At 32.8% G+C, this 16,635-nt stretch overlaps 2 protein-coding genes across 2 annotated transcripts in view; one reads left to right on the top strand and one right to left on the bottom strand.

The window, feature by feature from the left end:
* Window positions 1-13,223, bottom strand: part of LOC126881116 (cytochrome P450 4C1-like) — a 75,370-nt gene extending 62,147 nt beyond the window's left edge. The window contains exon 1 of the mRNA XM_050645170.1: window positions 12,931-13,223. The gene's annotated coding sequence lies outside the window, so the exon portion shown is untranslated. The remainder of the gene's footprint in view (window positions 1-12,930) is intronic.
* Window positions 1,890-2,513, top strand: LOC126882508 (general transcription factor II-I repeat domain-containing protein 2A-like). Its single transcript, XM_050647475.1, has one exon. It carries the CDS (start codon window positions 1,890-1,892, stop codon window positions 2,511-2,513), a length of 624 nt encoding a protein of 207 aa, XP_050503432.1.
* Window positions 13,224-16,635: the final 3,412 nt, after the last annotated feature.

Genomic DNA, 16,635 nt, shown 5'->3' with positions numbered 1-16,635 from the left:
CCTCCCCAAACTTTTGTGTACGTTCCAATTTAATTATTATTGTAGTACCATTACTTAAACCCAATGTTTCAAAAGCTTTTTTCCATCTTAGTACTTTTTCGAAAAATCAGTTTTTATCGAGATATTTTGAATATTTGTCAAATCCACCACATATTATATATATATATATATATATATATATATATATATATATATATATATATATATATATATATATATATATATATGGTTAAATACGATTATGGAGACTTTGTAATAATATGGAAATTTATTTATGATTTACATTTTTAGGTATATTTTGAACCAGGGTTGTCCAACTGGCGGCCCGCGGGCCGCATTCGGCCCGCGAGGCTATTTGTTGTGGCCCACGTAAGATTTTCGAAAAGCATATATTTTCTTTAAATGCTGCCACTGTGAAAAAAGATTTTTTAATTTATATTTTATGGTTTAGCAGTGTTTTTACATCACAAGTACTGTACCGCGTGCCGCTTCGCGGACGTGTAACGAACACAATCGTCCTCCACCACTATGAGAACTGCACTGATTACTGCGCATCACAGTTCACGCAGGCCACACCTCCCACTGCTTACCATCCGTCGCCAGCCGCCATCGTGCCAGTGTGCTACTGACACGTAGGCTAGTCGGCTAATCTATTACGTTACTAGTGAACAGTGAACTTGATTAATTCTTTGTCTTGATTCCTCTTATACAATAATGAGTGTAAAACGGAAAATTGATAGTGAGAACAGAATTTACAAAGAAAGTTGGGAGAGTGATTACTTGATTGCTAACAATAATGGAAAGTTGCAGTGCTTAGTGTGCATGAATGTCGTTTCAGTGCCTAAAGAATATAATGTGAGAAGACATTACACAACAGTGCATGAAAATAAGTATGCTACGTACACAAATGAAAGTCGGCGTGCCCTAGTTGCAGATTTGAAGAAAAAGCTTAAACAGCAAACTGGTATGTTCAGTAAAATATTACACTCTCAAACGCATTCTTTGCATGCATCTTATGCCGTGTCGCTTGAGCTGGCAAAGCCAAAAAACCTTTCACTGATGGCAATTTGATAAAAAAATGTGCTGTTGAAATGGCCAAAGCTTTCGGTGATTCTAAAATGGCGGAGAAATTTGAATCAGTGCCACTTTCACATCAAACCATACAAATAAGGATTGTTGCTATGGGTGAGCAAGTAGAAAAATCTATGCTTAGCCTGGTTAAGAAAAGTTCATATTTCTCACTTTGTTTGGATGAAAGCACTGATCAAACCGATGTTAGTCAGCTGTTAATATTTGTGCGCACTACTTTTGATGATTTTACCAGTAAAGAGGAGTTATTTGATATTTGTCCTCTTTATGGAACAGCAAAAGGAAAAGACATCTATGAGGCTCTGAAGAAAACAGTTGACATAATTGGAGGCTTTGATAAATGTTCAGCCATAGCAACACACGGGGCCCCATCAATGACAGGTAAAAAAATTGGATTAGTGGGTCTGCTTCGAGAGAATGGTGTCACTTGCCCAATAATTCATTGTATTATACATCAGGGAGCTTTATGTGGAAAATCAGTCAAGGAAGATCAAGTTTTCCAAACCGTGATTAAGATTATAAATATGATTAGAGGTGGAAATCGATCTCTTTTACACAGGCAACTTAAGCAATTTTTAGTGGAAACAGAGGCTGAGTATGGAGACTTGCTAATGTACAACCATGTAAGGTGGCTGAGTGCAGGAAAGTGCATGGAACGATTTTTTGCCATAAGAAAGGAAATCCCTGCATTCCTCAACAAATACGTTTCATCTGACACAACTGAACTGGAAGAGAAGTTTAAGGATCCAGAATTCTTAAGACAGTTAGCTTTTATAACAGATCTGACTAATCATCTTAATATGTTAAACTTGAGTCTTCAAGGAAGAAACCAGACGGTTTCAGATTTGATCGGAATGATAAACGGATTCCGGAATAAGCTGAACGTGTTTAAACGTGCTTTGGAAAAGAACAACCTGACACACTTCCCTAGCTGTCTGCAAATAGCAGAAGAATTCAACGGTGAGGAAAATATTGAGTTTTCATCCTGCATTTCACAAAATGAACAAGTTATTGATGAATTCAATACAAGATTTGAAGAAATTGAAAGTCTAAAAAGCAGTGTACTACTTTATAATAACCCTCTTGGAGCAACCATTGATGATCAACCACCCAACTTACAGCTTGAGTTATGTGATCTTCAAGCAGACATGTTCCTAATCACCAGACAAGAAAAGGGACCTGAATTATTCAAATTACTGTCAAAGGAGAAATTCCCAAACCTGCGAGATTTTGGACTGAAAATTATGTCAATGTTCGGAAGCACATATACATGTGAAAGTGCCTTTTCCTCCATGAAAAACAAAAACAGAAGCAACCTTACCGATTCTTCCTTACGTCATCTTATGAGACTGTCTACAACTGAACTGGAGGTGGACATTTCTTCATTGGTGGATGAAGCCGATCGACCACAGTCCTCACACTAATTGGATACATCTTTTTCGTTGCTTTTGCAATGTTTGTCTTGATTATTGAAAAGTGTTATCAATAAATTTTCCGTTTATAAAAAAATGTAGTTGTTGAACAATAAAAGAAATAATACTCTTTTTTGTTTTAATTATTTTTATACCTCACTTTATTTTTTTATTACTTGTAACAAAATTATTATATGGCCCGCGACAACATCAAAGGTTTTAGTTTTGGCCCTTGAGGCATTGCAAGTTGGACACCCCTGTTTTGAACCATATTAAAAAAGAAGCGACATCTCGATAAAGTATGCCTTATCGAAAAAATACAAAGAGGTAAAAAACTTTTAAAAATACTGTTTCTAACTGATGGTACCGCAGTAATAGTTTACTTGGAACGTACACAAACATTTGGGGGGTTTAAAGGAACAAAACCCCCATAAAATTTTTATGTAAACATATTAAAAAAGAAGCCCCAACTTGATAAAAACTGACTTATCGAAAAAATAATAAGAGGCAAAAAAGTTTTAAAAATATCGAATTTAACTAATGGTACTACAATAATAATTTAATGGGAACGTACATAAAAGTTTGGGGGGTATAAGGGAACAAAACACCCATAAAATTTTTATGGGGTGCACAAATTTCACTATAATTTCTTTTTAAATTTTTTATGTCATAAGAATGCCGCATGTCTCTTTTCATTAAAAAATATCTAATAGTTTTCGATATATCGGAAAAAATTGATTTTCATTATGTAACTTCAAAGGGCTAGAATAGAATAGAAATATGCTTTATTGTCATGAAAAATTGTACAATTTTATCGACAAAGCTTATAAAAAGTCAAGACAACAAAACAATAACAATCCAATTTACTAAAATTACATAAATCGTCAATATATTTACAATAATAACAATAATAATGAAGTTAAACAGAAGTAGTCAATTGCAAAAGTTAAGTAAATTGCAAATGCATAGTCTACCTAGTAATTAATAAGTTTAAAAGTTAAGCTGCTGCATATGACACCCAAATATAGACAAAAAAAATGATAATAAAAATACTACTTGTGCAAAGGGTACTGTAATTTCTTAGTTATTGATTAAGAAAATCTTCTACTGAATAATATGGTCTTTCAGATAGGTAGGCTTTTGTCAGTTTACCGAATTTGGGGAAAGATGCTGCAGATTTAAGTTGTAGAGGGAGATGGTTGTAAAGTTTTTTTGCGGAATATAATATAGATTTCTTTACTAACTCAGAGGACGGAGTCGGCATATAGACGTCAAACGTAGAATTTCTCGTGAAGTAGTCATGATTAGGTCTTGGTGGAAAGACATGTAGATGTTTACGAATTAAGCAAACAGTTTCTAAAATATACAAAGATGGAAGGGTTAAAATTCTGTGATCTTTGAAGTAACTTCTTCAATGTGTTGTTCTTCTGAGGCCAAACAGATGTCTAATTGCTCTTTTTTGTAATTTGAAAATAACATCGAATTGGGCAGCTGTACCAGAACCCCAAAAAGGAAGACCATAACGAAGATGTGACTCGAACAAAGAAAAATATGTTATTTTGGAAGATGCTAAATTGAGTTCATTCGAAACAGATCTTATAGCATAGCAAGCTGAGGATAGTTTCTTCCTTAACAAATCGATATGGTGGGACCATTTAAGGTTGCTGTCTAAAAAAATACCAAGAAATTTCACAGAATCAACGGTACTGATCTGGCTGTTATTAAGAGGTAAGGGTTGAAGGACTCCTTTATAAGACAATGCTACTGTTTTATCTACGTTAAACGAGAGTAAATTAGAGTCAGACCAGGCTTTTATTGTAAGTAGATCAGAAGTTATAGTAGCATGAAGAGTTGCAATATTTGAGTTGCTCCAAGTGATACTGGTATCATCAGCAAAAAGAAAGATTTTTCCATCGATTTTTAAACTAGTGATGTCATTAATAAAGATAAGGAAAAGTAGAGGACCCAATACTGAACCTTGAGGTACCCCACATACAATGTTTTTGAGACTAGAGTCTGTATCATTTGCTCTAACCAGTTGTTTCCTATCATCCAAGTAAGATTGGAACCAATCTAAAGAAATACCTCGAATTCCGTAGAAATTTAGTTTTCTTATCAAAATGTTATGATTTACACAATCAAAAGCTTTGGCGTAGTCACAAAAAACGGTGGCAGTGTGAAGATTATTGTTCAGTGCTTGATAAACCTCATGTAGTACAGAAAAGATGGCATCAGTGGTGCATTTATTATTTAAAAAGCCGAACTGATTTTGTGATAAAATGTTGTTTTCAACTAGAAAGGACATAAGTCGGGCTTTTATGAGTCTCTCAATAATTTTGGAGAGTACCGGTAGTAGTGCAATAGGTCTATAATTGCAGGTATTAGATATTTCACCACCCTTATGAAGAGGAATAATGATGGCTGTCTTCAGGCACTCTGGAAATTTACCTTTCTCAAAGGAATCATTAATTAGTGAGATGAGGACTTCTAACACATTTTCTGGGAGATTAGAAAAAATTTTTATCGATAGACCATCAGTACTACAGGAGGATTTGCTTTTAATACTATTGATTGTTTGGATCAGTTCAGATTTATCGACTGGTTTTATAAAGAATGAATTCGAGACCTTTCTTGAATTAGGGAGATAAGCAATGGGATCTTGTTGTGGCAAAATAGTTGATGTAATATTTTTACTCACATTAACAAAGTACATATTCATTTAGATTTTCAGGGTCTGGAAGGGAAATTGTTTTAGCAGTGTGGGTTTTATTTCGAAGATCGTTTATTATGGACCAAGTTTCTTTTGCAACACTTTTTGAGCTTCCCAAACGGTTATGGTAGTAGTCTTTTTTAGCTGATTTTATAAGTTTAAGATAGGTTGCCCTGTACTTGGTGATATATTCAGTGATAGAAACGATGGTAGTAAATTTCCTGATATAGAGAAGAGAACGCATATTCTTGGAAGATATTCGGATACCTTTAGTAGTCCAGGGTTTGCGATGTTTTGGTTTAATTGCAATTAAAGGAAATGCTTTATTGAAGATACGGACAAGCTTATCCAAAAAAGCACTGAAATTATTATCCACGTCCATAGCAGGAAAGCGCCACTCAGAGGTTAAGCATAAATTTTGGAAATTACGAAAGTTCCGGGTGGAAAAAATCCTGCCTAAACGTCGGGTTTTCGAGGAGGGTTTGCTCAAGATATTAAACTTCGTATAAACTGCTTCATGATCAGATAGTCCAGCATTAATAATTGTAGAGTGGACATCAAGGGGTGAAAAATCTGAGAGAGTATAATCAATTATGGTAGATGAAGTTTTTGTAATCCTTGTAGGAGAATCAACGTGCATTGTTAGACCATACGATTCAAATATGTTGACCAAGGATATTTGTGTAGCACTAGCAGCAGCATAATCAATGTTAAAGTCCCCGCATAAAATTTTTCTACTTTTATGGGGCAGGTCATCTAACAAATTTAGCAGGTTCTGAAAAAATAGTTCCACGGAAGAGTTAGGTGATCTATAAATGCAAATAATATAAAGATTAAGATTCTTATTGTAAATTAACGAAAACTCAAAGACGGCTTCACTTAGCAGAAAGTCATATTTTGTTACCGAAGAAAAATCATTGCTCGTAGATAGAATTAGGGTGCCTCCGTAAGCTGAGCTTGGACGATCATACCTAGCAATTGTGGTGTATTTTTCTACAAAAAAAGGCTCGTTGACTTCAAGCCAGTGCTCTGTAACCGCAACTACCGGGGGAAATCCTAATTCCTCTAGGAACAAAAATAATTCATCAGTTTTGTACCTTATAGAACGAATATTAATCAGAACCATGCTAAAGTTGTTATCACTAAAACAATTTGAGGATTCTAGTCCCTCAGAACACGTCGTGATGTTTAAAAATTTCGTTTTGGAGAGGCAGCGGAATAGTAATTTCGGTGATATTCCCTTGATTTCTGCAGGTGAATAATTCTTTCAGAAGTGAGAAAGGATCTGTAAGCATCAAGATCAGCTTCCACCTCATCTGGACCAATCCCATAGGCATTGTTAAATTCCAGCAGAATTCGTCGTAGATCTTCAGTCTTAGTGGGAAGTCCCTCGGAAGCCAAAAAGAGTTTAACGCTTGTATTGGTAAATCCATCGTAAAACACTGAAGCTGGTTGGTCGTGTAGATAAGCAAGATGAAGTTTAATGGCTTTTAAGATATCCGGTTCCCTTAATCTGGCTAGAAGATATCGACTATTCGAGTTATTGGTTAATCTAACTCTTGGTGGGGTCAAAGGATCCAGATTTATCGAAGGTTCTAAAGTATCCTTCTTAATGAAATTTACAGGCGAATGGAACGGATTCTTAGATTTACAAACTTCGATGGCCTGCTTGTCTGTACGTATGTTTGTGTTTTCTACTTCATCTTTGTTCTTGCGAGAATTGGTAATTGGATTTTCCAAGGTGACAGGACTTCTGAGATTCTTCGGATTCTTATGTGACTCAGATGAAAGCGTTGGTTCAGAATTGGATGATTCTATAGACCATTTGATGTTAACACCAGGTGGCCAATAGCTGTTCTAGATTTTATACCTATTTTGAACGAAGAGCCAGTTGCTGTGTCGGCATCTTTAAGGAGTGTGTAACATCTAATGTATTCCTTAACTTTTTTTGTGTGCATATTTGTACTAAGGTAAGTTAGGTTCAATCGAACTATTTTTGGTCCCAGAATATGTGATTTAATTTATGACCTGTATTTTTGTTACACCCTGTATACCTTTAAAGCTTAAATTTTGCTGCGAGAACAATGTAACCGGGGCCATTTAACCTTTTATTTTTAAAAAAGTAAGGGGTTTAAAAAATTAAGTAAAACGAGGTTTAATAAGCCCTTTTAGTTTTAGGTGAACCTGATATCGTGAAAATTAATGGGGTTATTAAAAAAAAACAATAACATTTTTTGGAAAAATTTGTAAAAGATAAATTTTGAAAAATTTTTGAAGCATAAATTTTAATTAATTAATTAAATTAATTTTAATTTTAATTAATGCTATCGACTCTTTCGAGTACTCATTTGATAGATATTTCTAAGTACTTTGACAAATGTTAAATAAGTTTATGTTAGAAAATGCATCATTTTCCGGTCATTTAAGCTTGAATATTTAGATTTGGGTAGGTACTCGCCGAAATAAATATACATTCAATTACCTGTAACTTACTTTAAGTTAACACTGAACGGTGTTTCTAGTAAGGAGTTTATTTCGTTTTTTATTATCTTAAATTTTGGTAATAATAACTTTTTTTAAAAAACTTATAGTTTGAGTTATTTGTGAAAAATTGGTTCAAAACATGCATTTTTCTCACGAAAAATTAAAATCTTTGATCTTTAATAACTCAAAAAGTTTTGATTTACCTATTTTTATAACTTTATATAATAAATTTTGCTTAGAATTTGTCCCTATATCGAATTATGGAGTTATTCTTAATAAAATAATTTTCACCCCCGAGAAGGGGTGTTTTTCATGCAAATCGAGGGAGGTTGGACGAAATCGGAGGTAATAGTTCATATTCACCTTCAGTAACTGCACTAGTTGTGCAAATTTGAGAGGTTTATAGGTAAAATTGTATTAGTTACACATTTTTAAATCATTTTTAAACAAAGTTTATGTAAGTCTCACTTTCCGCCTACACCGTACTTATGCCCATACATTTTATTTCTTTTTTTTTTATAACCATAAGATAGCTTAATTGTTTTTCTTTCATGTACAATTTGTAAAATTTCATTTGATTCATTAGTTAAAGAATTATATTAAAATAACTCAACCGTGCACTTCTCCGAACGCTAGTTTACAGTGCGTCAATGTGTGTGAGAAGGGTGCCTTTAGCGTTATAAATAAAAACTATAGATTTAATTTTAGAAGCTATAGATTTAATTTTAGAAAACTCTTTATGTGAGTTTTTTTTGTAAAATTTTCTGAATTTTTCAATGCTGAAGTCAGTTTTTTTCTAAGATTTATATTTTCGGAGTTATTTAAAAAACAACTAATTTCGCAGTTCATTTGTTGAATAAAAAATGAAGCACCCCTTCTGGAGTAGAACTTTTTGATATGTTGTTTATTAAACATTTCTTAATCAAATTACAAAAAGTTCTATCTTGTTTGATTTTTTCCGAAGTCAAAATATCTATTGACTCCCCTATGATAGTACATAGTGGAAAGGATTTATTTAATTATAGTATGTCTACTATAATAGTATGGTTGCTTACACACTAAAACATTTACACATAAACAATTAAACCAATTAATTCCGAACGTTGCGAAAACGAAACATTGTTTTAATATTATTTTTTAAAGTGATACAGCAAACCAATTAAACTTTTACATATAAAATACTAATCGAGATAGTACTTTATACACATTAGTACAAAAATTTGAGGTTACAACCTAAAAACCTATTTTTTATATGTCAGAAATTTGTTTAATTTGTCCAATTAATTATATACATTTTCTCAGGACTAAAAATATTAAAAAATGAAAATTGCCAATATATTTAAAAAATATAGGTGGGTAGTTGGTTGGAGTATTTATTTATTATAACATATTGAGTTGTTATTAATTAAGTTTTATTTTAAAAGATGAATAATATTTAGAAAATATTAAAATATTACTAAAAGATTTTTAAATCGAAAACTTTTAATTGCCAGATGACGCTAGTCACCTAATATTTTCACTTCGGTTGCAATGGGTGGGAAAACCTCTCAGTGCGGATCAATTGGGATATGGAGAATGGAGAACAAGCCTACGTTCTTTCCAATGAGGCTCCAATAAGAGCCGAAAATCGCGATTCAAGGGACTGGACTGCGCTCCGTATTCTAATTGAAAAGTAAGATTGTTTTGCTTTCGCATTGCAACTGAATTAAAAATAAAATTTTTATTTTATTTTTAAGTTTTATTTTGTTTTGATTTAGTAAAACATTTTAGATATTGTTGCTCATACGAAAATTTGGAATTATACGTTAAAAATGTATGCAAATATACAAATAGACAAGGCGAAAACGGCAGGTTCGTTGGGAAAAATATTCCCATGAGATTTTTTTGCATAATCACATTCGTGAGACGTCCCAGAATAAGGTTCAAGAAGTCGCCCACGTGAAAAGTGGTCCAAATTAAAAAAACATTTTTTTTTAATCAAATTGCAGAAATCAATATTTTTGGCCCGGACAATTTTTTTGTAGGTTTTTTGGACCATTTTGGATAAAAAACGTTCTCTTATAATTTTTCTTTAGTGTTGATCGTTTTCGAGTTATAAGCAATTTAAAATTGAAAAAAAAAGAAAAATGGCGATTTTTAAGGCTTAATAACTCGGTTAAAAGTTATTATTATGAAAGTCAGAAAGTGACTAAATCAATGTTTAATGCCCCCCCTACAAGATCCTGAAGAAATTTTTGTCATTATTTTATTACTAAGCTGTTATTTTTAAGTAATAATAATGAGTGCCATGCACGTGTTAGGCGATCGTAAATGCTGAGTGCGAGAAACATGCCATTCCGGCAGTCAATTGTGCATCTAAGGCTACGGCTCCACGGGCTGGAAATTGACGCTAGCAGTAGCCGCAAAACGAACTTAAGGTTCCACAGAACGGAATAGGAATAGCCGAACTGTACCGACTACAGGACTTGTGCGTAGTCGGTACAGTTCGGCTATTCCTATTCCGTTCTGCGGAACCTTAAGTTCGTTTTGCGGCTACTGCTAGCGTCAATTTCCAGCCCGTGGAGCCGTAGCCTTACTTGCACTCACATTTACAGCTGCGTCAATACGATCTAACCGCCCATTGTTATTAATTAAAAATAGCAGAGTAATCAATTTATAACACAATTCGTCAGGATCATGTAGCGGAGGCTTTAAATTTTGATTTAGTCACTTTCTAACCTTCATAATTAGGGGAGTGCATATAGATTTTCACTTCGGAAAAAATCAAACAAGATAGAACTTTTTGTAATTTCATTAAGAAGTGTTTAATAAACAACATATCAAAAAGTTCTACTCGAGAAGTGGGTGCTTCATTTTTTATTAAACAAATGAACTACGAAGTTTGATGTTTTTTTTTAAATAACTCCGAAAATATAAATTTTAGAACAAAACTGACTTGACCATTGAAAAATTCAGAAAATTTTACAAAAAAAAACCTTATATAAAGAATTTTCTAAAATTAAATCTGTATCTTCTATAATTTTTTATTTATGACGCTAAAGTCACCCTTCTCACAAACATTGGCACACTGTAAACTAGCGTACGGCGAAGTGCACGGTTGAGTTATTTTAATGTATTTCTGTAATTAATGGATCAAATAAAATTTTACAAATTGAACATAAAAAAAGAATAATTAAGCTATCTTATGGTTATTATAAAAAGAAATAAAATGTATGGGCATAAGTACGGTGGGGGCGGAAAATGAGCCTTACATGAATTTTGTTTAAAAATGATTTAAAAATGTGTAACTAATACAATTTTTCTTATAAAAACCTCAATTTTGCACAACTTATCTTTCAAGTATCGTACTAAATGATGTTTCATTCAAAAAAATTTCAAAAATTTAATTCAAATGATATGACGTCTTAAAAAAGGTAATTTTTGAAATCTTCGTAGTTTTATAGAATTACCACCACTTTAAGACGGCATTACTCAAGTTTGAACAGATCTATTACAGTTTTATAAGTGCTTTTTTAAAGCTTAGGATGTAATATTTAAAATGAACTAAATTGTTTTACTTTAGAAATGAAATAGACTATTTCCTTTTGAGAAAATTAATAAAGATAACAAAAATGTAATACAAAAACCGAAAATTATCAGCTAAAAAAATGTTTATATAAAGTGATCAAAACTTTTTTCTGGAAAACTTACCTAAAATATATTCAATAATAAACTTCAATAATAATAAATGTTCAGCAAAAAAATTTTTTGTAGCTCTTATACAGTATGTCTGCGTAACTTGGAACCTATTGATAACTTTTTTATTATCAGTTTTACGAAAAAAAGTTATTCTTTATAAAATACTCTGCAGCATATATAATCTAAGATGCAATCATCAAATATCAAATTTAATGAATTTTATACGAGGTATGTCAAAAAATATGAATTTCACTCAATAGTAAAGTATCGTTAAATTTTATAATATCGAAAATTGTTATTAAGAAAAGTTGTTTGGAATTAAAAATTTGTTTTAGTGTTCAATTACATCCTTCTAATTAAAATATTGTGAATAATAAAGGTACTAACTCTTAAGAAAAATCCATATTTTTTACATACCTCGTATAAAATTAAAAAGGTTTAATATTTGATGGTTGTAACTTAGATTTTAGACCAGGGAGAGCATTTTATGAAGAATAACTTTTTTTCGTAAAAGTGATAATAAAATAGTTATCATAATTGTAATAAAATGATGATGAGTATCCGTAATTTGAGAAAAAAATGAAAAAAAATTTTCGATTAGAATAATGTAATTGTATATTTAAACATAGTTTTTAATTTCAAACAACTTTTCATAATATCATTTTTTGATATTCTGAAATATAAAGATACTTTACTCTTTAACGAAATTCATATTTTTGACATAACTCGTATAAAATTGATAAAATTTGATATCTGATGGTTGTTTTAGATTTTTGACTATCCAGAGCATCCGAAGTCTATTAAGTACCTACTATATAACGCCCAAGGGCGTCTTATTGAAAAATAACGCCCTAGGGCCTATTAAATTTAAATAACGAGTTAAATACTGCCAAGTTGACAAATAAAACTATGGTTACCACAATTACGTTACGACTATTTCTGGTAAATGTACTTATTTGAAAACTAATTAATTCAAAATGCATTCAAATTAATTTAATGGGATGTCAGTCTAGTTCAAGTAAAGTTTTTGTAGATATTGTCCTGTAATTACGTTTGTAGAAAAAATATTGTATGATATGCGTGTTAAAAAGTACATTTTTAAAGCACTCATGTGAATGAGACTTTCACATGCGTGCCTTAAACGTGTACTTTTAACACTTATATCATAAATAACTATTATGTAATTTTTGTATCTTAGTTTTTTTATTATTTTAATTTATATTTGCTTCGTGCATCGTGACAAATATTTTCACACGGTAAGTATACCTAGGTAACTACTAATTCATCTTGTGTAAAAAATACCTAACAACCATCATTGTAGCTTTCCCTGATGATGCCTATGAAAATAGGCGAAATATATTGGATTTAGTATAAAGAGTACCTACACTTTGTCCAAGTATATTCAGCTGTTTATCCAAGTTATTTATGATTTTCAATCAGTTATAATTAAAATTTTTATTGGTGAGTTACTTCCAGCAAATTTTGTAAAACACAAATTTAAAAAAATTGTTATTAATATTAAAAGAATATATAGATTAAAAAAGTTGTTGTACTTACCTACTTCTTGTAAAAATTAAAATTGTTATTCTCACGTTGACACGGATTGATGTAACAGAACAAGGTTGCTCCTTATAAGGCGCTTTTAATCTTGTACTAGAAAAAGCCACTTTTAAAGGTAGATGTCAACTAGATACTTATCGTCTTGTTCTGTAAAATAATAATGTAGGTATTGTTTCAATTTTTATACCCCTTCTTACGATTGTACTACTTTGCTGTTATATTATTTTTAGACCGTCCTTGTTCAGCTTGGTTTAACAAAAAATATTATGTACAATCCCAGAGAACGGCAGTTCTCGCCAGTGGCGCACAACCCCCGTACATGCGACACTATATATACACGAAAATTTCGATTTTCTAAATCTGACTGAATTGAAAATTGGGCCAAATCCCATCCTAAAGTATAGAAAAAGACTCGCCCATCCATATGTCAACCATCAATTTTGGTTCAAGGGTGTGAATTTTACGGCCCTTCCCATTTAGGGTCTGTTTTTCGTTCTCGTCCCCAAAAACTCCCAAAAATTTCAAAAACTTAAGTCCGACCTTTGCGACTTCTGATCATTACCTTTTCAACGCATGTAATTTTGAAAATCGGTTATACCATTCAAAAGTTACCGAGCTCAGAAATTTTATTCAATTTCTATTTAAAAAGAGGAAAATGTTTGTATGTGTCACATACAAATGTGTGTATGTGTGTGAAAAAGTTACACCGATCTGATTTTTTTTCTGTGTTTCAAGAGGGGGTCAGGGCCGATTCAGAACCGGTGTAGTTTGTGAATTTCGACCACCCATAAGCCAGCTATAGGACTGAGGAGGTACAAAACGGCATATTTTTTGGGGGTAATATATCTTAGGTTTAAGGAGAGACAGGAAAACTGCAAGTACACCAAATCAATAGCGTTGAGTTAAGCTTTCAAATGGTGCCTAAGCGGTTAGGATTAGACATACACACAGCTCGGTATAGCCGAAAAAATGAAAAACTAAACTTTGAAAATTTTGGTTTTTCGACAATTACTTAAAGTTTCAAGCTACGAATGGCGCCAATAACTGAGCGTTTGTAAGAGGACTATAAATGCGTCTAACGGTGTATACCTCATATCTAGGAAAATTCGAATTTTTAAGTTACAGGCTTCATAAGTGTGATCAAGTCTATTTCCTATGGGAAAACCGGGTTTTCAAGCTCAATAATTCCTGTAATACCTTCAGTTATCATACTTGACCTTGGATGCATCAAATACTACTTGTCAATACGTTTCCAACTCATGTTTATTGATCGAAATCGGTTAAGCCGTTTCGAAGCTATCAAGCTCCAAAGTATAATCCATTTGACCATTATCGCCGAAATGGTTTATGTAGTTGTAGTGGTTACGACGCTAAATTTGATAGGGTAATCCGAGTTCATTTACCGGCCATCCCAATATTTTTTCAATCTATTTCGAATAGAAAAAAATAATCTAGTGTACATTAGATGGACACTAGATCATTTGAGAGATAATGCTAGAAAGGCGATCATTTATAACGCTTAACGGGAATCGAGAAACATTACATTCAACTTCATACATTTAAAAAATGAATAACTATTTTCAATTTCGTTGCAAAACGAAAATACAGCCGAACCATATTCTAGTCCAATCAGAGAGTGCGGCAAGCACCTCTACCGGTTTCGAAACTTATTAGTCTCTCATCAGGAGGCACATATGCTGCTCTCCCTGATCCAACCAAAACAAACCCCAGCGTGCAGTCCCGGATTGCAACGAACGAAATGGCATAGATGCCCTAGCGGCAACTGCTACAACAAGACTAAGTTTTCACTCTAATGGCATATAAAACAACATAATGCTATTCTACACCCCACCAGAATGAAAACAATGGGAACCTTCTCTGGTTACACCTCCGAGGCTTCTACAATATGCAAGCCATACGGTTGTTGAGACTAAGGAAGATGAGGGAATTCTACAATTTACAATTCACGTCCCATCTGCTCAGCGCGGTAAAGTTCCAACGAGAATCGTTCCCTTCGTACTCCAATCAGAGTAAATGTAAATCAAAAATGAATACCCATTTTCAATTTCGTTGCAAAACGAAAATACAGCCGAACCATATTCTAGTCCAATCTCGTTGGAACCGTTCTCGTTGGAACTTTACCGCGCTGAGCAGATGGGACGTGAATTGTAAATTGTACAATTCCCTCATCTTCCTTAGTCTCAGCATCCGTATGGCTTGCATATTGTAGAAGCCTCAGAGGTGTAACCAGAGAAGGTTCCCATTGTTTTCATTCTGGTGGGGTGTAGAATAGCATTATGTTGTTTTATATGCCATTAGAGTGAAAACTTAGTCTTCATACATTTAATTTATAAATAACTTGGAAAAACTCCTGATAAGAATAAAAAACCGCTAAAAATGAGTGGCGCATACAATATTCCAGCTACAAAAGAGCTGATATGAATATTACGTGGCGCGAAAATGTATTTTCATTTTGATGCAAAACAAAATTCTAGTTTTATTTTAAAAGATGTTTCCATAATATTTGCTTTTGAAGTAAAAGGCGCCACAAAAGAGCTTCAAAATACAAACTCTATCAAAGTTACTCTTTTGTGGCGCGTTTTACTTCAAATTTAGCAAATATTATGGAAACATCTTTTAAAATAAAACTAGAATTTTATTTTTCATCAAAATGAAAATACATTTTCGCGCCACGTAATATTCATAATGTCAGCTCTTTCTTACTGATAAAGAATACTATTCTCTTATTATTATAATGTTATTATATTAGTATAATAACATATGTTATATTCTATTCTTATAAAATGAATTCAACCTTCAAGAGCAACAGGCAGGATTCCGAAAAAGTTACGGATCTAATGAGCATCTACAAACTATAGGTTTGTTCGTAGTACGATCCAAACGATCAGCAACCGTTGCCAACCATCAGACGCATGCGCAGTTACCAGTTAGCGCTGCGCAGTTGCCAGTTAGAGATCGTAGACTTCGAACACGCATGCGTCTGATAGTTGGAAACGGTTGCTGATCGTTCTACGAACAGACCTTATAAAGACCCTAATAAAGAAAGTTGTGGAATATAATAATCCTCTCCAGTTCTAATATTTATGGATTTTCACAAAGCCTTTGACACAATTGTGCTAAGCGCAATATTACAGGCGCTTAAAGAATGCAGGCTAGATTATAGGTAGATATACAAATTTAATATACAAGATATAACTGCAGGCAATAACCACTGTCAAATTACATACCAACAGTAATGGCATAAAAATAGAACGGGAGGTTAGACAAGGAGACCTAATGTCACATAGACTTTTTAATACGGTGCTAGAACATGCTTAGAATTTGGATTGGATGACAAAGGGAATAAAAATAGATGGAGAACATCTAAACAATTTACGTTTCGCCGATCATATAAATAATCATAATAGCTGAGGATCTATAGTTCATCCCACCTTGACTCTAGAGCCTTTACAGTATAAGGAACATAGGCAATGCAGTCCTTATGAGAGTTTTTAGCGCTGTGATGCCGATTTTATCAAAAACAATTTGTAATCGAACATTAGAGAGATTAAATTAAAACTGTTTTAGAAAGGCAATCTACAATTTTATGATTCATATGCGTTTATTTGATTTACTCTAGTTATTACGCATATGAATCCTAAAATTGTAGATTGCCTTTCTAAAACAGTTTTAATTTAATCT

The sequence above is a fragment of the Diabrotica virgifera genome, chromosome 3 (genome assembly GCF_917563875.1).
Source record: "Diabrotica virgifera virgifera chromosome 3, PGI_DIABVI_V3a".
Classification (NCBI taxonomy): Eukaryota; Metazoa; Arthropoda; class Insecta; order Coleoptera; family Chrysomelidae; genus Diabrotica; species Diabrotica virgifera.
Note: the sequence above shows the minus strand (reverse complement) of the source record. Positions and strands in the feature narration are given on the sequence as shown.